At 34.4% G+C, this 26,384-nt stretch overlaps 5 protein-coding genes and 1 non-coding gene across 9 annotated transcripts; 3 read left to right on the plus strand and 3 right to left on the minus strand.

The window, feature by feature from the left end:
• Positions 1–382: 382 nt before the first annotated feature.
• LOC122595809 (B3 domain-containing protein REM9-like) lies at positions 383–2,136 on the plus strand. The gene is made up of 5 exons (XM_043768260.1): positions 383–455; positions 743–829; positions 1,055–1,365; positions 1,526–1,609; positions 1,760–2,136. Exons 1-5 carry the CDS (start codon positions 383–385, stop codon positions 2,045–2,047), a joined length of 843 nt encoding a protein of 280 aa, XP_043624195.1. The 3' UTR covers positions 2,048–2,136.
• An 8,328-nt stretch (positions 2,137–10,464) lies between these two features.
• On the plus strand, positions 10,465–11,118 carry LOC122600046 (histone H2B.3). The gene has a single exon (XM_043772698.1). The coding sequence runs from the start codon at positions 10,533–10,535 to the stop codon at positions 10,956–10,958; it is 426 nt and encodes a 141-aa protein (XP_043628633.1). The 5' UTR covers positions 10,465–10,532; the 3' UTR covers positions 10,959–11,118.
• Positions 11,119–11,693: 575 nt separating this feature from the next.
• Positions 11,694–15,182, minus strand: LOC122600005 (nuclear pore complex protein NUP98B-like). The gene is made up of 5 exons (XM_043772638.1): positions 13,566–15,182; positions 13,380–13,473; positions 12,961–13,068; positions 12,692–12,860; positions 11,694–12,529 (listed from the first exon to the last, which is right to left on the minus strand). The coding sequence occupies exons 1-5, from the start codon at positions 14,315–14,317 to the stop codon at positions 12,018–12,020; spliced, it is 1,635 nt and encodes a 544-aa protein (XP_043628573.1). The 5' UTR covers positions 14,318–15,182; the 3' UTR covers positions 11,694–12,017.
• Positions 14,891–16,897, minus strand: LOC122595819 (nuclear pore complex protein DDB_G0274915-like). Its single transcript, XM_043768272.1, has 4 exons — positions 16,893–16,897; positions 16,681–16,796; positions 16,307–16,477; positions 14,891–15,792 (listed from the first exon to the last, which is right to left on the minus strand). Exons 1-4 carry the CDS (start codon positions 16,895–16,897, stop codon positions 14,891–14,893), a joined length of 1,194 nt encoding a protein of 397 aa, XP_043624207.1.
• TRNAL-UAA lies at positions 15,853–15,926 on the minus strand. Its single transcript has one exon. It is a non-coding gene; the product is annotated as a tRNA-Leu (tRNA).
• Positions 16,898–20,805: 3,908 nt separating the features above from the next.
• On the plus strand, positions 20,806–23,129 carry LOC122600026 (B3 domain-containing protein REM9-like). Of its 4 annotated transcripts, none has more exons than XM_043772661.1 (5): positions 20,806–20,982; positions 21,402–21,529; positions 22,152–22,497; positions 22,603–22,676; positions 22,768–23,129. In XM_043772661.1, the coding sequence occupies exons 2-5, from the start codon at positions 21,407–21,409 to the stop codon at positions 23,029–23,031; spliced, it is 807 nt and encodes a 268-aa protein (XP_043628596.1). In that variant the 5' UTR covers positions 20,806–20,982; positions 21,402–21,406; the 3' UTR covers positions 23,032–23,129. The 4 variants fall into 4 exon arrangements, with proteins under 4 accessions (XP_043628596.1, XP_043628603.1, XP_043628620.1 ...); XM_043772668.1 differs by having other exon boundaries at positions 22,609–22,676; XM_043772685.1 differs by having other exon boundaries at positions 21,411–21,529.
• The last annotated feature ends 3,255 nt before the right edge of the window (positions 23,130–26,384 follow it).

The following is a 26,384-nucleotide window of genomic DNA, read 5'->3' on the forward strand; positions in this document are numbered from 1 at the left end:
TTTGTATCTGCTTATTCCGTACATATACTCTGTTTGAAATTATGATTCCTTACCAGCTTTTATCAATACCCATTTCTTCTCCACAAAATTCATTTGGATTTTTTCTTCAAGTTTATTTTCTTTCCATTGGTGAGTCATTTTACCTTATTTTTATTACGTTTTATTTTATTTTGTTACTGAACTATATGCTTATGAACTTGTTGAGTTTCTGGTTACACTTTTAAGATATTATATATAGCCTAGTCGTGACAATCCCTTCATAGAAGGACTGTAATGGGAATCTTGCAATGAGGGATTTGTCTTGGGGAGATCGACGTCCAAGTCTTAATAATTATCGGGTTTTACCATTAATTCCTCGCCATGCCTATGGGCGGGCGGGCTAATGGGTTACCGGATCGTGGGACTAACGGGACTTGGCTCAATGGCTCTTTCTGAGTGGGTTGGGGCAGCCGGCGGTAGCCTTTAGCCATTGGGTTACCCCGGATGGAGTTTTGGCTATAAAGTATAAACTATAAAGTGTTTAGTGGCGGTTAAAAAAGAAGGTAGCCTAGTTGTGGAAATACCCAGTTAGGTCATGTACATAGTCAAAAACTTGTCTTGTTTGTTTCATATAGTGATTAGATATAAAGAGAACATTTCTGGTATGGTATTAATGGCATTTTGTGTTTGATCTGATAAAAAGTTCATCGGAACAAAATAATGAAATATGTTTCTAAAGTTATTTTCTAATTTTTATGTTTAGTATGCAGGCAGCCACAATGTCGTCATGCCAGAACCCAAGTAACTTCTACGTATTCATCACCTCCAGTACCTCTTCGCAAGCAGCCTTGTGAGTTCCCTTTCTTTTTTACCCTCTTCGCCATCTTCCAAATTTTGACATTTAAAGCCGGCATAACTATCTGGAACTAAACTGTTTATCTTGACTAATTGTGAGCTTATCCCTTTGCTTTCTATAGACAATGCTAACAACGTAGTTCTTTACTTAAAGTTGTCAAGCCAACGATTATGAAGTCTATCTTATGCTTAACAATACATGTCTATTATGAACAGATAGTTCCCATCGACTTTACCAAAGAACATGTGAAGCAGATCTTGTTGACTGTTTCAGATAACAAGACTTGGCCTATGCATTGGATGCTGTCTGACAACGGCAGGTTGACGCTCCAAAAGGGTTGGGCGGAATTTGCAGAGCATTATTGCATAAAGACTGGACACTTGCTGCTCTTCATCTATCAGGGAGGTTTCACTTTTCATGTTAGAATATGTGATCTGAGCAGTTGTAAGATAAATTATGAGTGCTTTCCACAGGGAATCAATCAATCTGTGTGCATGACAGAAAAAGCGGTCTCAAAAACATCAGGATTGGTAATGCTTCCCAATTTGAATCATTTCATATCATATCATTCTGTAGTTGTTTTAATATATGTTGTAGATGTTAATATATCATATATGTATGAACTTGCTATGTATCACCCAAATCAAACATTTAAGATCTAAATAAACTAATCTTTTATTTCCCTCATAGTCTGCCTCTGTGATGCCATTATGCTGGAAGCCAAGTAACTTCTACGTATACATCACCTACGACAGCCTTTACCCAAGCAGCCTTGTGAGTTCCTTTTCTCTTTTACTCTCTTCACTATATCCTTAAATTTTCCACATTTTATATCATTAATTCATGTAACTATACCTATATCTAAACGGATATATAACCAGACAGAAAGTTTTTGTTTTAACAATACCTGTCTTCAATGAACAGAGAATGCCCATGGAGTTTACCAGCAAACATGGGGAACATATTCTGTCTGCAAATGTCTCACTGATTGTTTCAAATGGCGAGACTTGGCGAATGGACTGGATGATATCTGGCAACGGCCAGCTATGGCTCCAGAAGGGTTGGCCAAACTTTAAGAAGCATTACGACATAAAAATTGGACACTTGCTGTTCTTTAGTTATCAGGGAAATTCAACGTTTCATGTTCAAATATTCGACGGAAGCAATTGTGAGATAAATTACCTTCTTCAAGAAATCGATATGTTATGTTAGTTACTCTTTAGAAAGCTGACCATTTTGCCGAAATTATGTTGTAATCGTTAAATTTGAAGGGTTAAATCTTGTTAATACTTTAGTATTGTAGTGATACAATGAGTATTTGCCTTCAATTTCTTTAATTGATTTGCATTTACACACTCTTATCTGTTTTGTTGACTTTTTAGTTCACTTGGACCAATTTTTGTCAACCCAAAACTGACATGAATTCTTCAAAGTGTGTGTTACTAATATAACTTTTGTGGGTACATCAAACCACATGTCGATTTACATACAGAAGACCCGAATGACTATAATATGGGTTACGCTGCAATGAGGAATGTGGCTTGCATACCTATGACAACTAATATGAAGAGATATTAAATCACACGTCAGTCAACCCATCGTAAGACTATTCGAAGTCTGAAATGGCCATTTTTGCTACAGAAAGTACATGAACCTCGGTCCTAATCGGCTAATTAAAACTATGGGTTGCACGCTATTCCTATAAACAGTATCATTCACCTTCATGTAATTGAGTGCTTTGAAGTTTGAAATATCTTGTACAATTTTAAGACTTGGATTAGCAACTATGAGAACAGCTTCGTTACTCAATGTCATATTCCAAAGTAAACCAACCAAGATGACATGAACCAAAGATATAGCAATGACACAAACATTATTACATCGGAATGAACAATTGAAGATTCATCTTATTGTGTGACAGCAATATTTGCGTGATTCACATGTAATAATATCTTCTCTGTTGGGATGTATTCAAACCTTCACCACGTCACAATTTTCACAAATAAGGGATAACGGCGCTAAACTGCCAATGTATAGCATATTCATACAAATCCTGAAGATCTTCAAAAAGTCAAATTCAGACTCTCGTTTAGCCAACTTAAATCAGCAGCTAATACTCCATTAATGGTCTTCTAATTGTGATAAAGTCCAGGACTAATACAGTTTGGGCCCAAAAGACTGGTCTTAACTCTAACAATGTTAGTTTTGACTGACCCCAACCAAAAACCGATCCTAATTAGCCCAGCCCAAATCATATTTACCCCTGTACGGCTGTAGTACTGTACGAAGATAGAGAGACTAATTCTGACCATTCTACGCAAAAAGGGTTTTTTAACTAATCCAAAGTGCTTGTTTGTTTTGATTGTAGAGTAATCTATACACTATATAAATGACTACTTAGGTTTTTCTAAGTTAGTCCTATGTGTCATGCTTTAGGAAGCAATTTATATACTATAAATCTGACGTGGCTGTTGTATAGCAAATACAAGGAGACGGTTTACGTAAAATGGCGGTTTTTCATGTGTAGGCCCATAGGTGATTTACTTTTTAGATTAAACAACCGCTCCATACTCTACCTATATCTGTTGTCTCCAAAAACATCCCACCTTCTCCTAGATTCAGTTGTGATCCATCGCAAAACGAATAAGGTTTTGCATTTGAGTGAAAAGGATGATGATTTCAAGGTATCTTTCTTTTGCTATTATTATTTTTGGTGATTCTTCTAATTAAAATTTCTGGTGGTTACCCATTGGCCATATCAATCTGTTCTTCGTAGTTACGAGTAATAGTTTACAAACTCCAGAAATTACATAAAATTATTTTGTTGTATGTTGCCTGCACGGTCTTCCCTTTCGATATCAAAAGTTTATTAATTTTTATGCTTTAGATCACAATTGATGAATGGTAATTGGTAGCAGAAAAGTATCATAATAGACTAATAGGTGTGGTATTCAAGTGCAAAGTCTCTGGATGTGTTGATTTCAAGCCGTTGGTGGTGGTCAAATGTAAGTTTGAGGGACGATATGCATGGTGGTGACAGTTATTATTAGCAAACATTCACTATATTGATTTTTCAATGTGGATTTAGGTTCCAGGATATGGAGGTCCAACGAATCCAAAGGGACTTATTACAGTAAATTTCATGATTTATAATCACCCCATCGATCAGGTAAGATGTCTTTTTGTATATAAAGTAAAACAATATTTTTGTGAGGTTGGTGGTCTTTTAAGAACTATAGTAAACATCTATCTGGAAAACCATGTTCAGTGTTTGGTCAATCGAAGTTATATTGGGACTGATAAAGTTATAGATTTAAGATGCTGATAAGAAAACGAGAATGTTATTTGCCATTACTCATTTTTCTTTTATGTTTGTTTAAGATGATAAAAACTGAATTGGTCATGAATTTTCTGGACATCTAGAAATACACTCAAGGTTCGCTATTCTTTTTATTAATATTGCGCATTTGCATTATTCACCTACTTATATCGATGATAGAAGCTATTCCGGTTATCTAAGTTAAAGTGTTGATAAGCACATTTTGTCTTGAAAATAATCCGTCCAATAGGAGATAAACTGTTTGTTCTAGCAATATGGAATTATCCTTTTAATCTTAGTTAGGTTAATAAGGAATTTCTGTTGTGCATGTAAAAGAAACCTGTGAAATTGCTTTGTGAAGCTATATTAGCCCCAATGAATGAGGATCTAAGTGTTCACTGCAGAAGCATAGTTTGTATTTAATTCAAGTACTATTTTCTTTAGTAAAATTAGCTGGTCATCTAACATGTCAAAATGGTTCCATAATATGCCAAATGCAATATATTTTAGGCTAAATACAACTTAAACCCTGAATAATTTAGAGCTAAATTGAGCAATGCAGGTTATTCTTTGTAATATCTTGAAGTTTTCCGAGTTTAACTTCATTGACAGGTTCATGTACTTAATAAAATTATTTTTAATGTTTCTACTGGTATATATTCCATCAATATATTTCCATAAATCCGTACTTGAAGATCGAGAACACTTCCTTAGAGTTTTTTCTTTCTTTTTTTTTCTTCAGGTAAATCTTGACCATATGTTAGAGAAAGATGGTACATTTATGGGCCATGTTAGGAGCTTTTTCAGCACTGTGTGGGATTCTTTTGTGTAAAGCCAAAAAAAGAGAACCAATGGTTGCTGCAGAAAGGCGCTCAGTTAACGAGAGAGTCAAAAAAAGAATCGAGCTATATAATGAGGTGTTCAACCTATTTGTAAGTATCATAATTTTCTATATGTATTATTGCTCATATTCAACCAATTTGGCTGCTTTTCTTGTCAAGCTTGGCATTACGCCTTTCTCAAAGTCTTGTGGTCCAAACCATTTACGAGAATGGTTTAGTCTTTAGCCCACACATGTACTTGGCCTGATTGAGAAGTTTGCTTTGGTGTTTTCCAACACCTATCTTGCAAGCCTTAGAGAAAAAGGCACAGGGCTAAAAGTGCAACCCCCAGAGAATGACTGTAGATAGCGATAGAAGACGCGGTAAACAAAGGCCTTGAGTGCCAAACTCTATAACTATAATAAAGGCGGGGGTATCCGAATCAACCTCCAACACTTATTCCGGATATCGTGATCTTCAATCCAAGTCTAGGTACTCTTTCTTATTCATATTCTCTTGGGTACACGAAGCTAAGTATAAGTAGATGAAAACAGTCCACTAACCAATTGTTTTTTCTGCTCCTCACATGTGTATCTAAGTCAATGTTGGCTATTCTGTTGAAACTGGATACACTTTCCCTTTGGCTGACAAAGTCGACCAGTATTGTGATCTATTTTCATAACATTGCCATAGATCAACATGTGAGGAGTGGCAACAGTAGTTCGTCAGTGGACAACCATTGCAAGAATAGTGGTGGAAAAAACCAAAGCAAACTTTTCAATCTGGTCAAGTACATGTGTGTGTGATTTTACAGGGATCATTAGCGAATAAGATTAGTTCTTGAAGTTTATACAAAAATAATAAATTTTGACATAAATGCTATGATCTGCTTTATTTATTTAGTTTAATTAATTGATTTATGTGATTAGATACATTCTTAGTTTTGCATGCGTGTCCGAAAAATTAGTTCTTGAACTTCACAATTAATATATATGCTTTTTATGATTATATACATGGGGATTTTTCAGAATTTTATGGGTTTTTGTTTTCTATGGTTTCACGGAAATTAGGATTCTGATTTCAGGATGATTATTATAATGGATCATATGATTAAACCAACATGTGCAGTGGATAACTGGATACAAGCTTGGATCGGCAGTAATGGCATGAGCGGCAGTTATGGCGTGGTTGTGCAGGTGGTTTACAGATGCTTGAAGTAAACTCCAAAATCTTTTAGTTACCATAACGTATGCTTGAACTAAACACTTTTGATATATTGGGTTTGTATTTTTTTAATTGCACACCAAACGTTTGTCAAACTTCCCATAGAAAAAAAACTTCTATCTTTAGTGAAGAGTGGAAAGCGTAAGTTACATCATCCTTCTCTGACATCGTCATTCTTAATTTGTGTTTCGTTAAATTATGGCACTGTCTTTATTGTATTTCTTCCATAATGGTTTCCAACACTTCAATGATTTGCAAAAGTGGAGACATTTGGCAAAACAGGTGCATAAGTAGGAAGAAAGGGAGAACTTTTTCACTATGCTCATGTTGTCTCAAGGTCACTCAAGTAAATGAATTGTGTTGAATCAAATGCATATGCTATATATGTCAAATAAAGGGTAAATATTCACTACCACTAAATGTCATTGAACATATCAAGTTACTGTTTGATGAGGTAGATTTGGTGTAATGATTTTTTTTTTTTTTGCGATGAGATTTATGAAGGAAACGAAAGATTTAGTGTTGCACAAGGTGTTCAAGTTATAATAGATACCATAGAAATAAGCTGATTGAATTTGATGTATTGGTTTGCTTGCAGAAACAAGTACTAAACCTGAAGTTGTTGTCAGGTTTATGAAACTATCAATGTAAACACGTCTTTTTAGCCTTTTTGAGAGCTGAAATCGAAGCATACAACTTCACGAGGTTAGACTTCGTCATGTCCGTAAGTTGATTTAATGTGGGTGATTCCTTCTCGATATACAGGTTACCATCAAAGAAAATATTATTGGTGAAACTTAATATACACAAAGTTTCAAGTTTTATTTGTACATTTTCATTGTCACAGGCAAACAGAGCAGAAGTTGTATTTTTACATGTAAGGTCTATTTTCTTTACCAACTGGCGAGAAACCAATTGCTACTTAACCTGTCGTCACTTTATTACCTTATTAATAGTTACCGCGCAAGAAAATATATAGTAAAATGGTTGGTAATGGGTGAGTGGTAATTGTGTATTGCAGGCTGGAAGTGTGTCTTTACGTGTCAAGCCATCAGGAGTGAAAAGGGAGCGTTGTGAGGCTAAGGTAAATCTAAGGTCAAGGGTGAAGGCGAAGAAAAGAAACAAATAATAGCTCCTATCAAAACCATTATTTGCTTTCCTTGGAGAGGGATTTGAGAATGTTAAAGAGCTAAAAAAAACCCAAAGGACGTTTTGTGTGATTTCTTCAAACATCATGCATGCATCCAGAGTGGATTAGAATAGACGATCCTAAGAAACTGTAAAGTTGCAGGTAACTCTAAGGATGATGCAAATGCTAAAGTAATTTAAAGAGTGTGAGGCAGCACAAACCTATTATATAGACAATCCCTAAACCATTTGTCGGTAAATGTGCCATACACACTCAAAATAGGGGATTACTTCCTAATGGTACTTTGAAATTAATGGTTAACTTGACACATATTACATATATGCAAGCTACGGACGATCAAACAGATGTTGTCATGGCTTATGGATGGAAGGATTTTCATTTCTAAATGTGGTGCTACTGAAGGCCAGGTTCTCAGGTTCCTGGTGAATGTCAAAAAATGTGTTCACATGGATGTTCTTGATGTTGATGTTTGTTAAAGTTTGCATATAAAAGAAACTGTAATTTTTTGTGAAACAATACTGTTAGCTTTTAGTTGACCTTTTGAATAGGTCGTTTGTTTTAATATAGTGTAATTTACATGACTGGTTAGTAAGGTATTGGGTTAAGTAAATATTAGTAGTTATAGTATCTTGGCATGTACAGTGGATTGATTACTAATTCTATTAAGTTGTGACACACTTAGCTTTATGATAAATATGTAAAAAAGTTGTGTACACACAGATTTACAGTTTACATAAAAAGTTTGGGTTATCCGTGCATCGCACGGGTCTAAGCACTAGTTATCTATAGAGGAATGAGAGTTAAAGAATATGTGGTCACGTATCTAACATTAAGTATAGAACTATCCATAAAAAACATAAATGTTTAATCACTTATTAATTATAAAATAAATATTAAAAAATTAATATGTGAAAGATATACATAACAGTACATGTTATTTATTTTTATTTTTTTTTGAAAGGTGTGGATCATTTGCTCGCAACAGAAGATCTAGCTTACGTTGTTTTTACCGGGTAGCCCCCACACCCTCAATACCTAGTAGGAGGAAAAACTCCCAACTAAGCCGCCTGAAGACACGATATTTAATTGGGATAAAACTCTGTCTCCTTTGCAAGACTCAAACCTATAAAAATATCAACCCTTTTGTTTAATCACCTAACTTTTTAAGTTAAATATATATATATATATATATATATATATATTATACCCTTTTAATTTAAATTTATTATATCCTTCTAATTTAAATTTTAGATATTGAAAAATATATATCACAAGTTAAGTAACAAGAAAAGTCAGTTTACAAAATATTTACCATAGTCTTAGTTTATAATCATCTAAATCTATAATTATAATACCTTGTAGGAGGGAACTTTCCTCCAAAATTTCAAAAGATGAATTGGTATAACCAAACTACTCATCTCCTTTATTATTTAACTAGTTAATTAACCCGGGTTCAATCCGGACATGTTAATTAAAATTTTAAAATTATAAAATATATTAAAAAAATATATATATGATGTTTGTAATTAAAACATTATAACTTGATATAAATCTAATAATTCAACTAACACAATAACTATATATAGTTAATAAATCACTAACACAATAATAATTTTTAAAATAAAAATGACTACTGCATTAAGTAAATTAAAAAAAGACAAATATTATCTAAGATAGATTTTTTTTCTTTATATAAATGATTGACTTGATATAAATATAATAATTCAACTAACACAATAACTATATAGTTAATAAATCACTAACACAATAATAATTTTTAAAATAAAAATGACTACTTCATTAAGTAAATAAAAAAAAGACAAATATTATCTAAGAGAGATTTTTTTTTCTTTATATAAATGATTAATACTTTTATTAAATATGTAAAAGGCTTTTTCTATTTTATAAATATGACATCATAATTAAATAAAAATTTTTTAAGGTGAACTATGGATTTGCCACATCAAAAACTTTCTAAAACTACTTATAAAAAACAATCTTGTTTTATTATATATAGAGATTTAAACATCTTCACTTAATATACATATAATATCCTTAACGAAATAATTTACGAACTCAATATTTAAAATAACCACACTACCTCCTTTAACATCAACAAATTTTAAATACAGTAATACACCACCGTTGCCACCCCCCCCACCCGTCGCTGCTGCCCGTTGCCGACACCACTGCCACCGGCCACCTGTCCCCACCGCCACCGCCACCATCATCATGTGCCACTATTACCATCGTCGCTGCATTAAACGAGCATATGCGTTATTAAAATTAAAGATGATATACAGGACTAAAAAGTAGCAAAGGCTGGCATTGAGAAAGTTGGTGATGCCATGAACGGTTTTGTAGTTTGTATCGAATCCCCGGTCTACCAATTTCCAAACACAAAATATGTATGTTACAAACAATTCTCGAGATAAAATGTTCACCCAAAAAACTAATTAGAATTCCAAACCATTTGGAAATTGACTATCAAACTATCATTGTGATCCGACACTCCCTCATAATTTGATTACTTGATCCAATAACATGGGGCGTCCAAACCTTTTGAGAGTAGATTTAGACGTGAAAGCTCTAGGAGAGGCGTCACACAAAGATATAAATAACGTTTTCAATACAATAATAAGCATATAAATTATATTAAAAAGTAAATGGTTTTGTTAAACGAAACCCTTAGGTCTTTCGTTAATGTGCATTAAATAGTTATACACTTACCATAAAATTCAGGGGTGAGCTTTTGATATGAAAACGTACTGCACGTTAAGTAAAGCCTTCATATTTTTCAAAAGTAAAAACACATTTCTCATGTTTATCGAATTTATTTTTCAATCCGGGAAAAAAATGAAAGTTTTAGTCAAAGAATGAACGCATCTTTCCATCTTCAAATTTACCAAATGCCAGCTCATCGATCCGTGTCAAACAAACACAATCTCACTTATTCCCACAACTAATCTCGTCCGTCAAAACAACCAATCAGAAATCAACGGCCAATATCAACAATCCGCCCCACTGAATATCCACCAATCACCTTCCACTATCATCCCCTATATAAAACACAAACACTCCATCCGATTATTTTCACACACACACACAAAAAAAAATCAAATCTCTCTGTTTCTAAAAAAATCAAAAAACCACTTTTCACATTCACCAAAAATTTGAAAACAAATGGCGCCAAAATCAGCAGCAGAGAAAAAACCCGCAGAGAAGAAACCCGCAGCGGAGAAAGCCCCAGCAGAGAAGAAACCAAAAGCCGGAAAGAAGCTTCCGAAAGAAGCGGGTGCAGCAGATAAGAAGAAAAAGAGGAGCAAGAAGAGCGTGGAGACATACAAGATCTACATCTTCAAGGTGTTGAAACAAGTTCATCCAGATATCGGGATTTCAAGCAAGGCGATGGGGATCATGAATTCGTTCATCAACGATATTTTCGAGAAGTTGGCACAGGAAAGTTCAAGGCTTGCAAGGTACAACAAGAAGCCGACGATTACATCGAGGGAGATTCAGACTGCTGTGAGATTGGTGCTTCCTGGTGAGTTGGCTAAGCATGCTGTCAGTGAAGGGACTAAGGCGGTTACCAAGTTTACTAGCTCTTAAGATAGATCCGTTTGATTTGGGTTATGTTTTAGTGATATGGTTGTAGGTTTTTATGTTTAGTTCTCAAATGTTTTAGGGTTTGTAAAAATTTCAGTATGTGTGTTCTTGAATGATATGGAAGGTCTAGAATTCTAGTGGATGTTGCTTTTTAATCTGCAAATTGTTTTCAATTGTTTGTTATGTTTTTGTTGCAACTAGCTAATTAATTGGGGGACCAACCATTTGAGTTAACTGTTCAGGCTATTTGGAATTTAATGATTATATTAGATACTTTTTGGGCTTGTAATGTTAGAATTTAGATATTGTACATCGATCAGATATGACAGATAGGTTGGGTAAATGGGTCATACATGATCCGAACATCTCTTATCCATTTGTTTTATGGGTTACTGTTGACTACTGTAGTTTCTGTGGGAATGTTTGACCCCCTTTCTGTTAATTTTTTCATTCTATTTTACCCATTTGACCGGTTAAGATTAATACTCGTATGTATGAGGAAATACTGTCACAAGTCAAAATTCCAACATTTAGTATGTATATAATTCCTCTAACAGGCTCATAGCCCATTGAAAAAACCTATGAAAAGTTGAAAACATTTAATTGCAGACAACCGAAACAATAGCAGCCCATTCACATCCGAGCAGAAATGCTAAAACAAATATGGCCCTTTCAGACTATGATAGACTTCTAAAATGCTGGTAAAGATACATAGCAGGTAAAGTAATTAAGGGGGAAAACAAAACACTTTCTGCATTCAGACATATTTTATAGCATATCATATTTATTGCCATACACATTAATATTGTGCAACTGAAGCAAAATATTTAACAAAACAAATTCAAACTATGATCCTAAATTCTTTTTACATAACCTTCTCCAACTTTTACATTTTTTTCCCAATGCAGTAGCAAAATAGGAACATCAGCAGCTAGAAAACTGACCCAAACTTCAATAAGTAGAGGCACAAGCGTATAGTATTCAAATTCCATTATAAATCAAAACACAAAATTGTGTTTTGCAATTCATCTCTAAAAAGGGCTGTTATTGCCCGAAAGTATACTAGACTCGAATTTTCCATTCGCCTTCAACAGGATCATATGACATAAACTCAGCACCTTGTTCAGCTGCCTTCTTCTTTAGCATCTCTATGTACTTATTCATCTTTGGCCCGTACTTGTAATGCATTCCAGTTTTTTTATCCACGTATTTGATGTTGAGAAGCGTTATCTCAGCTGCTTTGTTGAGCCCTTCACCAACCGGGGGTTTCTTGGTCTCATCCATATACACAATCACCTCTCGGTTATTAAACCGAATAAGATTCTCAATATCAAGCTTTCGTACATCTGTTTCGCCTAAGAACTTTATACTACCATAGCCATGGCGTCCAACAACAAAGTCCTTCACACGTCTGCAAAATCCTGGCTCAGCCCTTTCTTTCGCTTCCAAGTCTGAAATTTGAGGTTTTGTGTAGTAGTCGGGTAGTTGAAGCTTTGTTGGTACTTCAAGGATTGTTGGAAGTAGTTCTTGTACTGTAGTTGGATCATCTGAACAATTATAACACTTGCTGTCTTCTGAAACATACATAAAGAGCTAATCAGCAACTCAAACATACAAATGGAATCACTTATTATAGTGCATCAAATAGCTTAAAAACAATTCTTTTCAGTTTCTGTAGACATGTTTAGATAAGAACACAAAAATTAAGCATGTGATACGTGGAATCATAAACTTACCTTTCTCATTCTCATAAAAGCTATCTGAAGACTTTTTTTCTTCACCTATGTTCTTCAACGTGCTAGCCCTTGAAGACCATGATACAGGACTGATAACCAACTTCCTTGGATTTTCTCTTGGAACCAATATATCAACAGGTATCTCCTTGGTGTCATTAAAGAATGGTATCTGCAAAAAAAAAAATAAAAAAATATATTAAGTAATCATGTCGAAATGTCTAATGTGACTTAGAGGCTTGTTTTGTATGAAAATGTTGGAAGGTTCTCACCTTTGGAGCGTTTAATTTTGGGTCATACTTCCGAAGTGGCATCTTATTTCTAGACAAATGCCTAGTAGTCACCGCCTGATATCTGACTGCAGCCGGCTTGTCCTTGACCTGCAAAAAGACATTGTTTAACAATTTAATTAAGTAAAATTATAATAACCTAGGGGGCATACTGTTTGGTTGGGCGATTTGGGCAAAAGGACAAACATATTCAAGTCAACACATAATTAGCATCTCAAAAATATGATAGAAAACTCATATCATTTCAATAACAATCTAGCTTTGTTATTTAATTGATTTAGGTAGTGTTATGGTTAATTAATATAGGTGTTATGTTTTGTTAAATGTTGTGTATCTAGGTGATGTACAGATCACATAGCTATAAAACTACAATTCCAGAGAAAAATGGATGATAAACTTACAGGTATGCTTGATATCCCAATGTCAATTGGTTTAGAATCTTCAAAATACACCTGAGGTCTTGGTTGCTCCATGCTAGTAGTTTGAGATGAAGATCTACAATATAATAAAGGATGAACAACATCAAACAATGAAACGTGATATAGCATATCGAGATTTATGAGTACAAGGTCAGAAAAAGCGCTTACGTTTGACCAGTAATTCCTGTTTTTTCTCCATTAAAATTCTGAGTTGAAAAATAGGGATCAAACAAGGCCTTCGGTTGACAGAAATCTGAACTTGATCCAGAGATCACATGTGAAACCGCGACAGAGTTAGCAGCTGCTGTCGTAGTGGTTGGTACTCCAAATGGGTTCAGTTGCACTGGCGTGGTAGAGTTTAAAGTGGTTGGTACTCCAAATGGGTTCGGCGTGGTAGATTCTGAAGTGGTTGGTACTCCAAATGGGTACACAGGCGTGGTAGATTTTGAAGTGGTTGGTACTCCAAATGGGTTCGGTTGCACCGGCGTGGCAGAGTTTGAAGCGGTTGATACTCCTACTGGGTTTGGTTGCACCAGCATGGTAGATTTTGAAGTGATTGGTACTCCAAATGGGTTAGATTTTGGAGTGGTTGGTACTCTAAATGGGTTCGGTTGCACTGGCGTAACAGAGTTTGAAGTGGTTGGTACTTCAAATGGGTTCGGTTGCACCAGCATGGTAGAACTTGAAGTGGTTGGTACTCCAAATGGGTTCGACACGGGCGTGGTAGACTTTGAAGTGGTCGGTACTCCAAATGGGTTCGACACGGGCGTGGTAGACTTTGAAGTGGTTGGTACTCCAAATGGGTTTGGTTGCATTGGCGTGGCAGAGTTTGAAGTGGTTGGTACTCCAAATGGGTTCGGTTGCACAAGCATGGTAGAATTTGAAGTGGTTGGTACTCCAAATGGGTTCAACACAGGCATGGTAGACTTTGAAGCATAGTCACATAAAACGCAGTACGCTTCGGTACGGGTACGCAATTCGCCCTTTGTGATGAATTCGGTACGTAGGGGGTATACTCATTTCGGTACGAATGGTACGATGTATTATGAATTTGGTGAGTGTACCAAAATTTAAAACCACAAGTAAACAAAAGTTCATAATAAAAAGATAGAACATAACATTAGGAAATACAATAGAAATCAAACACCAACCAAAAACACCAACTAAAATCTAATAGTAGAAGATTGGAATGCTACAATTTCAGTGCAAAGGTTAGTAAGTTAGTATGATATATATAGCCGTTTAGTGCCTAATTTTTTGTGATTTTGTAATAAATATGAAGATCTTTGTTTGTTAAAAAGATTCTTATTAAGTAAATTGGTTTTGTTTTTAAAGCTAAAGTAAGTTGTTATAGTTAAAATCTTGGAAAATGGAACGTCTTTTGGAGATTTGGAAGTCACGGGACATTTTTTCCTGCTCAAAACGAACTGTAATCAAAGAATACGAATTGAATTCGGCGATTTCAAGACGGAATTCGACGATTGGAACTGGACTCAGTTCGTCGTACCCTGCCAACTCGGTTCACAGTACCCTATCGACTCGGTTCGACGTACCCGCATCGTTTGGAACGTTTTCGTATTGCGTTCGGTACGTTTTGTACCAATACGAAATTCGAAGGTATCTGAGCGAATTCTGTAACTATGCTTTGAAGTGGTTGGTACTCCAAATGGGTTTGGTTGCACTGGCGTGGCAGAGTTTGAAGTGGTTGGTACTCCAAATGGGTTCGGTAGCACAAGCATGGTAGATTTTGAAGTGGCTGGTACTCCAAATGGGTTCGGCACAGGTGTGGTAGATTTTGAAGTGGTTGGTACTCCAAATGGGTTCCGTTGCACCGGCGTGGAAGAGTTTGAAGTGGTTGGTACTCCAAATGGGTTTGGCACAGGCGTGGTAGATTTTGAAGAGGTTGGTACTCCAAATGGGTTCGGTTGCACTGGCGTGGCAGAGTTTGAAGTGGTTGGTACTCCAAATGTGTTCAGTTGCACCGGCGTGGCAGAGTTTGAAGTAGTTGGTATTGTAAATGGGTTCGGCACAGGCTTGGTAGATTTTGAAGTAGTTGGTACTCTAAATGGGTTAGGCTGCACTGACGTCGTAGAGTTTGACATGGTTGGTACTCCAAATGGGTTCGGTTGTACCAGCGTGACAGAGTTTGAGGTGGTTGGTAGTGCAAATGGGTTCTGTTGCACCTGCGTGGTAGAGTTTGAAGTGGCTGGTACTCCAAACGGGTTCGGTTGCACAGGCGTCGTAGAGTTTGAAGTGGTTGGTACTACAAATGGGTTAAGTTTCACTGGCGTGGTAGAGATTGAATTGGTTGCCCATGATGAGGCAGAAGAAAATAAGGTTGGAGGTGCTGAGTTAAATCCGCCTGAGTTAAATGTTGATATTGTGGCCGTCGATCCTGCAAAACAAAGTCAATAACAACAAAAAAACAAAAACTGTTGTTAAGTATCATTAACATTACGCTCTGTAGGATTTGAACCTACGACATTGGGTTTTTAAGACCCATATTCTGCCAAACTGAATTAAGAGCGCTTCTAAATCAGATGCACGTATTATTTATTTGATCACCAACTCAATTAGCACCATGGACTGAGGCTCAACATTCTGTAGACAGAACTATTTTGGATCGATGCCAACGGCTTGCTAATCAGTGCAAGGAGACTAAAAAGGGTATGGCATTGGAAGGCTGCAATATGACTACGCTAAAATTGCCCAAAATCCCAAACCGGCAATTAGTGTTTGTTCATAGATCTACTAAATTGCTGATTTTCACTAAAGAGTTTGCCACAGAAACGGATGAGTAAACTCAAAAGCATATATATTACGAGTATATAAATATATAATACATATATAAAGTAAATATACAAGATAATAAGAAATCACAGGTCCTATAAACAAAAACTTGTACTAACCACCAGAAGTTGAAGTCCCGTGAACGTTTAATGACGGGGTGCCAAATGTAACCTTCGTTGGAGTATTAGATAAAGGCGATGAAGTTTGGAAGCCTGGAGAGAATAAATTTCCTCGTTGATTCGATTGTGTAAACACAGATGGAGTCCCAAAAGAGACACTACTTGAATTTCCTGACCAAGTTGAGAGACAAAAAATAACGATGTGGTTAACACCCATTTCAAGAGAACAATGAAGAGCATATAATAAGGCGAATCAGAATATCAGATTAACAAAAATTGCATAAGAAACAACTTCCCAGTAAACACTAGTACTACTGTATACATACTCCACACACATATGTTATCCTTAAAAATTTCTAAAGAAAGAAAATAACTGTCAGGGAAGCGGTCGATGATGGGGTCCCAAAAGGCAAGACTGGAGCAAAACTCGAAGCAGTCATTGAACAAGTAGCGAATCCAGAGAAACCGGACAGCATTCGTGATGAGGAGACTGCAATTACAAGGCCAAAAAAATCAAGTAAAATAGTTAAAATTCAACTGTATGACATGTTAACAAGGGTTTCAAAAATCAAAAAAAGTCACAAACATCATCTAGCAGAATTGCAGATAACTTAATTAACTTAAACAATAAAGTACATCACCGAAAGAAAAAAACCCCGATATATATAATAATTTGAAAAGAGAATCGTAACTTACATTCAGCAGTTGAGGGAAACATTATCGAATATCCGAATCAAAAGATGGGACCGGAAAAACCCTAAATATATAACGGATTCGAAATTCAAATATGTTTGTTGTGTTTTTATGTATGTTATTTGGAACTGGAACGGGATGTTTTGTAAATAAATTAGGATGCGGTTTGGGTTTTTTTCCCCACATATATAGCTTTTATTTTAAGCAGGGCTATATAGCTTACTGTTAAAGCTAATACGAGTAATTTATTTATATTTATTCCTGTATATTTTATTTAAGCTTTAATTTTATTTACTAGATTTAGACTTGTGTCTAATATACTCATTGTTTATGACATATTAAAGATAAATTAAATACTTGTATATGTAATCCAATTAAAGTTATAAAAGAACAAACGTAAATTCAAATATAAACAATGTAATTAAAATAAGAAATAACAAATTTGTAAATTGATGAAAGCGTGTAAATTGTTCATCTATCAATATCCTGTCATGACTTGTTATTGTAACAGTTTTCTTGATAATACAATTAAAGAAACTTCTTGTAGATTTTGTTGTGGGTTATTTTTTTCATGAAAGTTTTAGATTATATAGTTGTTATATTTTGTACGTTGTGTATTTCTTTTTCTTGAAAGTTTTAGATTATATAGTTGTTATTTATTAGATATATTATTTTCATTCTATATAATTATTGATAATTTGATAAGTTATAATTATAGAAGAGTAATTTTGATCAAATTTGGTTCGGTTTTTTTTTTATTAATTTAATTAGTTGGATATTTGAGATAAACATAAGTTTTATAAACATAAGGTTTAAAAGTGTAAATTGGTGATAGAAAATCAAAAAATGTAAATTAATTTAGACATGTGTCGATTTAATTAATTTTAAGAAATTGAGAGTTGTGTATCTTTTAATATATATTAAGATAAGATTAAGATTTAATTAAGCTGTACATTTTCTAAATTACTAACTACTAAGTATGAGTAAATATTTTATCTTCTTTTTTAAGTTACGCTTTTTAAATTACTAAGTAAATATATTATCCAAAAATTTTAGTCGGAAAGAAATCCAAATATAACTATTTTCAAACACTTCCGATTTGTTTTTCTAAATGTGAAAAATCATAAGTATATCATTTTACATATATTTAGTTTAAAGTTTGTTCAAACTAATAATAAATGAAAAAATAAATTAAGAAAACCCATTTATATTTTTTTATAGGAAAAAACCCTCATTTTAACGGATAGAGATTAGTAAAAAAAGGCATGTGGCGTAACTAACTTTAACTATAGAGCACTTAATCTATACTTTATATTAACGAAAATACCCCCATGTTGAAAGTTACATGGGAGAAAATGTCTAAAATGTTCTCCTATGTAATATTTTCATCTACAAGGCTACTACCCTTTAAAATATTTTCACATACACTATTCTCTTATTTATACTTTATATTAAAGAAAATACTCTCATGTTGAAAGTTACATAGGGAAAAAATGTCTAAAATGTCATCCTATGTAATATTTTCACCTACAAGGCAACCCTTTAAAATATTTTCACATACACTATTCTCTTAACATTAATAATTAAATTACACATCAATCCTTTATTTTTCTAAAATATCTCCATTAACCTTTTAAATCAAATACTTTTATATGAATTATCTACTACATTCGACGTCGCATCCACCACCAACACTCGCCTCCACCACCACACCGTCGCTTTCACGACCACTGCCACATCGCGCGGGTAGAATGCTAGTGATAAGAAAAAGAAAACCACAAGGTCCAAAACGCTAATATTGATAACTACAAAGACACTTAATGAATTTAACTATTAAAGAAATATAGGGTTAAAAGCAAATTTCATCCCTGTGGTTTTTTGAAAAACGTTTTTCAACTTTCTGTTAGTTTTTAAGTTTTTTCATCCCTGTGGTTTGATTTCCGTTAAATACACTCGTCCCTGATGGGCAGATCTGTCATTTTAGCCATCCCTTTTCTTTGTTCTTCATCAACCTTAAAACATCACCTTTGATTTCATACATGTTCTTCAAAAACCCAATATACCTAGTTCAAACACTATAAACTTTCAAATAATCATTATATTATATTAAAGATTTCAACACTTCTGTGACAATAAAAGTATATAGATATAGACACATAAAACATACATATACATATATCACTTCTGCAACTATGAAGTTATATAGATACACATACATATAAACACACACTAAATACTAATTGTGTGAAAAACTTCCAAGAAAATCACCATCTCAAAAAGTTTCACAACTTATCGATTTTCGACGTTTGAAATGAATGGCTAACTGCCGCTAATACTAAAGATGGATTTTACCTCGATTTGCAGCAAAAATGAGGAAATCTATAAGTGGTTGTGTGGCGGCGATGTCGAAATCGACCCACCGATCGTTAATAATGTGGCAAAATCCAAGAACCCCTGTAAGTTGATCAATCGATCTTTTTTTCTCTCTCTCGACATCTCTTTTTTGTTTCATGACATCAATTGATCGATTTGATGATGATTTTCAGTGTGTGGGGGGGGGGGGGTATAGATATAGATTCAGATTAATAGATGTATGAACATATGTATGATTTGATCTTGATTAGGTATAGATATAGATATCGATCATATATATGTATGGGGAGTTGATATTTGTAACACAAAATTTAATATATTTACCACCAGTATGCATTACTGACTAGTACAGTCAGTTATAAAACTTGTATATTGTGATTAATGAATCAAAAACGGTGGTACGCTTATCACTTCCCATATGTATGTGTTTCGTATTTATAGATCAATGTAGATGTATGAATATATTTGTGGGTTTTGAAAGAAAAGGAAGAAATGATGCAAAAAGACAAAAATGCCCCTCATGTGACCTGAATGTGAGGGGATTTAATGATAGGGACGAGTGGTTTTTAACGGAAGCCAAACTACAGGGATGAATAAAACTCAAAAACTAACAGAGAGATGAAAGAACCATTTTTCGAATAACCACAAGGACTAAATTTGCATTTAACCAAAGAATATATGTAATCATGTCCAATACTTTAATTAGGGGTGAGTATGGGTCGGTTTGAGTCGGTTTTTGGCTAAAATCGAAACCCGAACCGATTCATTCGGTTTTTAGAAAACCAAAACCATTGGATCCGTTTTTATTCGGTTCGGTTTTTCGGTTTGGTTTGAATCGGTTTCGGTTTTTGTTAGCTTTAAAAAAAGATTTTTTTTTTTAACTTTTTTGTTTTTTATTTTGTTGTTTATGATGTTATAAATTTAATTTTCAATTGTTAACAAAAAAACTATGATATAGAACTAAAATATAGAGATGCTTTTTTTTTTTAACTAATTATGTTTTTTAGGTGTTAAAATTGATATAACTTTTATAAAAAGAATTGATTTTATTATATTTTTTACAACTAAAACGTATAATTTATATAAATTTGTACACTAAAAAGACAAAAAAGTTTAAGTATATTAACATATTTACAAATTATAAGTAATAAATATAAATTTAATATGATATAAATATAAAATATAATGGGTTCGGTTCGGTTTGGTTTTTATCGGTTTTTTGACATATGAAACCGACCCCGAACCGATCCGTTCGGTTTTTGGAAAACAAAAACCAAACCAATGGATTTTGTTTGATTTTTGGTTTTTTTGATCCGATTTTATCAATTTTTTTCAATTTTTGATTTTTGGGTTCGATTTTTGCTCAACCCTACCGGCCTACTCCAATGCAGCCCAGGATGGGGATATGCTAAAATCTGTTAAAATTGAAAAAGAGTAAGCTCAAAGAGAAAGTAAAGACACGTGGTATATCGGTTGTCAACGCATTACTTTCACCAACAATCCGCTCAATAAAATAGTTTATTGGTCTCGATCTACACATACATAGTTTACAGTCTATACACATACAAAGTGATTTGGTTGGTGGGGCTTCTTTTTAGTTCTCGTTTCAAGTGAGTTATTTTTCTTTTAATCAAGTATAAATCTGCATATATGTTTGGTGCCTAATTGTAGTATTAATATATTTTTAATAAATGTTTTCAAGATACGTAGAATTCTAATTTTGTATTAGTTTGATAAAGTTGAGAACTTGGAACTAATTTGGCCTCTTGAATTAGCAAGTTATTTAGGGTTCTACCCAACCCAGTGGAATATTATTAACCAGAATTTTACTTTGTTCATATTGTCAAATTAGGTGTACTACCTTTCTTTTTTTAATTGCAATTTCCTGGGTAAGTTGTTACCTTTTGATGGCCCTGGAAATTACCCCCACTTTGTCAAAATTGTTATGTTATTACCTTTCTTGTTAACTTGTTAACTTTATCTGTCTAATTATTACGAGTAATATATATGGATATATAATGAATTGAAGCCTATATGGGATTATATCAGAGATTGGTTTGTTTATTATCATCTTCTGTTGCTGAAATGCCTTCAAGCTGGAAGCCACTTAACTTTTACGTATTCATCACTTATGACAACCTCATCGAAAGCAGCCTCGTGAGTTCCTTTTTGTCACGAGTTCCCTCTCTCTCTCTCTCTCTCTCTATATATATATATATATAGGGAAAAGTTAAATTAGGGACTCCTTATTTTAGGGACGGTTAAGGACTCCTTCTACCTCCTTCTCTGGCCACCACCACCATGATCATCTCCGACCACCACCATGATTCTCCGGCGACGGCGACCATTTCCGGTGAGACTTACATATGTGTAAGTAACTTACACATGTTTTAAGTACAATTTTTTTTAGGTAGATCTCCCATCACCGGTCACCCCCTATGACCTATCACCCCCTATGACCTATCACACTATGACCTATCACCCTCAATGACCTATCACCCCCACCAGCTTTGGTTTATGAATATCCTTAAGGGCGAAGCCCGCTTTGAATTATAATTTTTATTCAACTTACACATGTGTAAGTTGTACTTACACGTGTAAGTCTCGCCGGAGATGTCGCCGGAGATGATCAGTGGTGATTAGATCCAATGAAAATGGACGGTCTAGATCGAGTCCCTAACAGTCCCTAAAATAAGGAGTCCCTAATCTAACCCACCCCTATATATATATATATATATATATATATTAACATTAAATTGTATATCTCTTTTGTGATTAGAGAATTCCCATAGACTTTACCATAGAATATCAGAAGCAGATCCGTTCAAACAACAAAGACATCATACTCAGTGTTTCAGATGGCAAGACTTGGTATTTGGGTTGGATGGTCTCCGGTAACGGACACCTCTGGCTCCAGAAGGGTTGGCCCGAGTTTGCTGAGCATTACCATCTAAAGATTGGATACTTGCTGCTCTTTAATCATCAGGAAAGTTCCATTTTTCATGTTAGAATATTCAACCAAACCAGTTGTGAGATAACTTACTTTCCACAAGAAATCGATCAATCTATGCACACGGGAGATACTGAGGTTCTAAACACGCCCGCCAAGTCTCAAAACAGCGAAGGCAAGACTCTTAATTACCGATGTGGTTTACACTTATTTAATTGCTTTCTTTAGTCTTGCTATTCATTTCTTAAGTTTCTTTTTGGATTGGTGAACATTGGTTTAGTGACAGTAGATAGGTCTGACAACCCATTCTTCTCGGCCAAAATGCCTCCTTCATATCATTCATCGTTGGGAATGGTAAAGTTTCTCAAATTGGGATCTTGTTTCATATAAAGATCGATCATTATCATATCAGACTATTTTTTACTTTTCTTTGATTTGGTTACAGTATGTACCTTTCAAATTTTGTACAAGATATTTGACTTGTGGAAAGGAGTATGTGGACTGTGTTCTTCATATGCCAGAGGTGGGAAACTGGGGTCCGATTCCATGCAAGATGTACAAGCAGAAACATGGTAAATTGTATGGTCCAAATTGGAAGAAATTTAGTAATGAAAATCATTTGGTTCCGGGTGATGTTTGTCTGTTAGAGCTGATAAGTGAGAGTGAAAAGGTGCTGAAAGTCACCATCACTCGAGCTAACCAAAAATGAACTAAGAAAGATAGTGTAGATATATTTGTTTTTAGGTGTAACTCTAATATGTTATAATGACTCTTTTTCTGGTAATGATTTGAGTGGTTTTAACAATTTGTACTGATGTTTTATTAATTGAGTACGATTTTGGTTCAAATGTTGAATAAGGAAGCATGGTGTTACACACGTATTTGCCCAATCCTCGGCTGGTTGGATGGCTTGATCAAACATTGGTAAAATCACCATTGTTGGTTTCACATGACAAGTTGATGGGCCAATAGTGTTTCAATGCATTGCTAGATGATGCTTGCCTGTTTAGATGTGTGCATTCAATTCAGTAGTATTATACTATAAGAATAACAAACATATTGTGGGAACATTGCATTAGTAGGTTGGGAAATGGGCTGTGGCTGTCTACATCTGTATGGAATGACAAATGGTGTAGCATGTCCTCTGAGTAAATTGGTTACTAGTAGCATGATCAAAGCTGCCCATTTAAAAACAAATGCCAATGTTGCTGAAATGATAATTAATAGGGAGTGGGTGTGGCCAAGGATCGGAAAGACAGAACGATAGAGTGGTATGGGTTAATAAGAAGGGGTTGAAGGCAGGTTTACTGCTGGGAATGGTTGGACTGATACTAGAGATTATGGGTGTAAAGTGAGATGGGTTAAACTGGTATATTTCACTCAATGCATGCCTATTCATGCAGTGATTGTATGGTTAGCTATGAAGGGTTAATCACCCAGCATAGACTGGCTAAGTGTTATCCAATGAGACAGTTTGAGTGTGTGTTCTGTAGGTAGCAGGATAACTCTATTGAACATTTATACCCTTGGTTGTAATTTTTCAAGATGGATTTGGAGAAAGTGAAGGAAAAAGCCAAGGATGTGGATATGCCTGATGAGTGGGAAAATATTGTGAATCGGTTTGTTGATACCAAATATCCGGACACCGTTTCGATTATTGTTCAAAGATTAGCTTTTGCTGGCTGCTGCATGTGCGTATTAGATATGGTAAGGGAGAGCTATGCAGACAAATTAGCACACCATAAGAGAAAGTCGAGGACATGGTGTTTGAGTGTATTACGCTTTGGTTACCATGTCTGAAGTTTAAAACTTGTAGTTCTTATTAGGAGCTGAAAAAATACTTTGGGAATTTAAATATGACAACTTAAAGAGTTTGATATGTCATATTTTAAACTATAATGAAGTGTCTATATATTCAAAACTTGAACCTTTTTGAGCCATTGATTTATGATGGAATACGCTTCATAAGCACCACGGCTATCTTGATAATGCTCATGTTGATCGCAAATGAATCTCCACGGCAATCCATTGGATTTCAGACAAACTAACAGCAAAGTATTCATCTTCGTTTATTAGAGGGATGTTGTAATACTTATGAAAGAGTAGTAAAACAAATGTTTATTTCTTGTAACATATAAGCTATGTAATTTGATTTTGTGGAATTTTGGACTTTGTTTTTGAGAATATTTAATATGCTTATGGAGTAATGGAGAATATTTATACCTTTTAACCTTTAGTGTGTTAATCTATCTTTATATATACTAAAAAACAACTGACCTAATAGCTTATTGAATAAGTTATTAACTATTATATACAAAATTTTACATGCAATAACTATATAATGTTGGACCGTTATCTAATCTTTATATGTTACCACGAGTAATTACATTTATAAAATTATATAAATTATATTTTTCATCATATGAAACTTAAAACTTTGATTAAAATTACAAAAAGGAACCAACTAGCAAATAGCTCAATGATACAAGTATCTCTCACAAGTTTCACAGTTATGCAAGACTTAGATTCGAGTCATGTTGAGCAGACAGAATTTTATCTCAATTGAATGTTGTGCCTTTAGACTGTTTAATTGGAGGATTTTCCTCCTACAAATTATTGAGAATGAGGATTTTTATAGCACGAACTCGATTAATATAACGTACGTTATATATAAATGATGCCAGCAAAAACGCCCAAACGAAATAACGAGTACCGGGCCAAACCTTAATATACACGTCAGCCAGCCCAGCCCAGCCTCTCCCTACCCTACGCTACCCAAACACCAGCAAAATTAGCTGCAGCCTGCAGCTTTTACTCGTAATCTCGTATATATTTATTTCCTAACATATAACGTAATTTGTTCCTTCTGACTAATATACATGTGTATGTATAAGATAGTGTCATGTCGGCGTGTTTGTTGACCGGTTGGCCTCGTGACACCGCTGATCGGAAAAATATAAAACTGACTTGGGTGCTCCACAACATTGCATTAGTTCCAGTAAGTTGTTCCATTCTTCTTGTTCGACTCTCATTTATTCATTGATTAATTAATTGATTGATTCATTATTGTTTAGTTAGTGTAATTTAATTAGGTTTTGGCCTTACATATTTAATTAATAATATTTAGCTAATGTTCTAACCGTCCGTATTAAATCATTCTTTAATATATTTTGATGTAAGTGTTGGATTATATATTAACATATGGAATGAAATGTGAGGGTAGGGTTAACGTGAGAAATGTGAGAAACATTATTTTTCCTTTCTCTTTTGGTGTAGTTTTTTAATTTCTTAAATTTTTAATTTTATTTTTTTTAACTTTTTTATTGTTTTTTAATAAAAATCCATTCCAAAAAAATATATATATTTTTTTAAAAAAAGATTAAAATTATATGGGTTATGTGTTGAAAATGGATGGTGCCCTTGTCCATTTTAAAAGGGTTGTCACCGGACACATATGAAAATGGTATGGATTTTATGGACGACGATCTAAGAGATGGTGGCGGTTGGATACGATATGGGCGTAGCCCTTAACTCTAAAGGCTTTAGAGATGTTTTTTTAGTGGTTCTCACCCTTGTTTTGGTTCTCATTTAATCACTTCACTGAAATGTGATTATATATATATGCATGTAAACCAAACAATCGAAATCTCAAAAAAGCAATCCATAAAAAGAATGATATTCCCTGATAACTTGTTGCCCGACTACCTGTCATTGTAATGTAATGACTTTCTGTGATTAATAAAATCTATTATGCTGCTAAAAATTTACGTTCAGCAGATTCTGTAAGTGTAGTCCAAGACTCCAAGCCTCAAAGCCAGATTAGCTCATTGCTCATCGTAGTCTGCTACGACAATGTCGTCAACCTGGAGACCCCTTAACTTCTATGTATTCATCACCTATGACAATATCATCGAAAACAACCTTGTGAGTTCCCTTTCTTGTCTACATCATATTTTTTGCCACTTTATAATATATTTTTATATATTAAGCATCAAAATCTTTTTTATACGATCAGAGAATTCCCATTGAGTTTACCGAAGAAAACCAGAAGCAGATCCTGTT

Source organism: Erigeron canadensis, chromosome 1 (genome assembly GCF_010389155.1).
Source record: "Erigeron canadensis isolate Cc75 chromosome 1, C_canadensis_v1, whole genome shotgun sequence".
NCBI classification, from domain to species: domain Eukaryota; kingdom Viridiplantae; phylum Streptophyta; class Magnoliopsida; order Asterales; family Asteraceae; genus Erigeron; species Erigeron canadensis.

Excerpts from the sequence above, each read along its gene's own strand:
- LOC122595809 (XM_043768260.1), top strand. The coding sequence starts at position 383 with ATGGGTTACCGGATCGTGGGACTAACGGGACTTGGCTCAATGGCTCTT. Across the intron at positions 456-742 it reads GTGGGTTGGGGCAGCCGGCG|TATGCAGGCAGCCACAATGT; the intron begins GTAGCCTTTAGC and ends TTTTATGTTTAG. Across the intron at positions 1,610-1,759 it reads GCCTTTACCCAAGCAGCCTT|AGAATGCCCATGGAGTTTAC; the intron begins GTGAGTTCCTTT and ends TTCAATGAACAG.
- LOC122595819 (XM_043768272.1), bottom strand. Across the intron at positions 16,478-16,680 it reads CATCGACCGCTTCCCTGACA|GAAATTCAAGTAGTGTCTCT; the intron begins GTTATTTTCTTT and ends CAACTTGGTCAG. Across the intron at positions 15,793-16,306 it reads CGGGACTTCAACTTCTGGTG|GATCGACGGCCACAATATCA; the intron begins GTTAGTACAAGT and ends TTTGTTTTGCAG.
- LOC122600046 (XM_043772698.1), top strand. The coding sequence starts at position 10,533 with ATGGCGCCAAAATCAGCAGCAGAGAAAAAACCCGCAGAGAAGAAACCC.
- LOC122600026 (XM_043772661.1), top strand. The coding sequence starts at position 21,407 with ATGGGATTATATCAGAGATTGGTTTGTTTATTATCATCTTCTGTTGCT. Across the intron at positions 21,530-22,151 it reads ACCTCATCGAAAGCAGCCTC|AGAATTCCCATAGACTTTAC; the intron begins GTGAGTTCCTTT and ends TTTTGTGATTAG. Across the intron at positions 22,677-22,767 it reads ATCATTCATCGTTGGGAATG|TATGTACCTTTCAAATTTTG; the intron begins GTAAAGTTTCTC and ends ATTTGGTTACAG.
- LOC122600005 (XM_043772638.1), bottom strand. The coding sequence starts at position 14,317 with ATGCCTGTGTTGAACCCATTTGGAGTACCAACCACTTCAAATTCTACC. Across the intron at positions 13,474-13,565 it reads ACAGGAATTACTGGTCAAAC|ATCTTCATCTCAAACTACTA; the intron begins GTAAGCGCTTTT and ends ATTATATTGTAG. Across the intron at positions 13,069-13,379 it reads TTGGGATATCAAGCATACCT|GTCAAGGACAAGCCGGCTGC; the intron begins GTAAGTTTATCA and ends GTCTTTTTGCAG.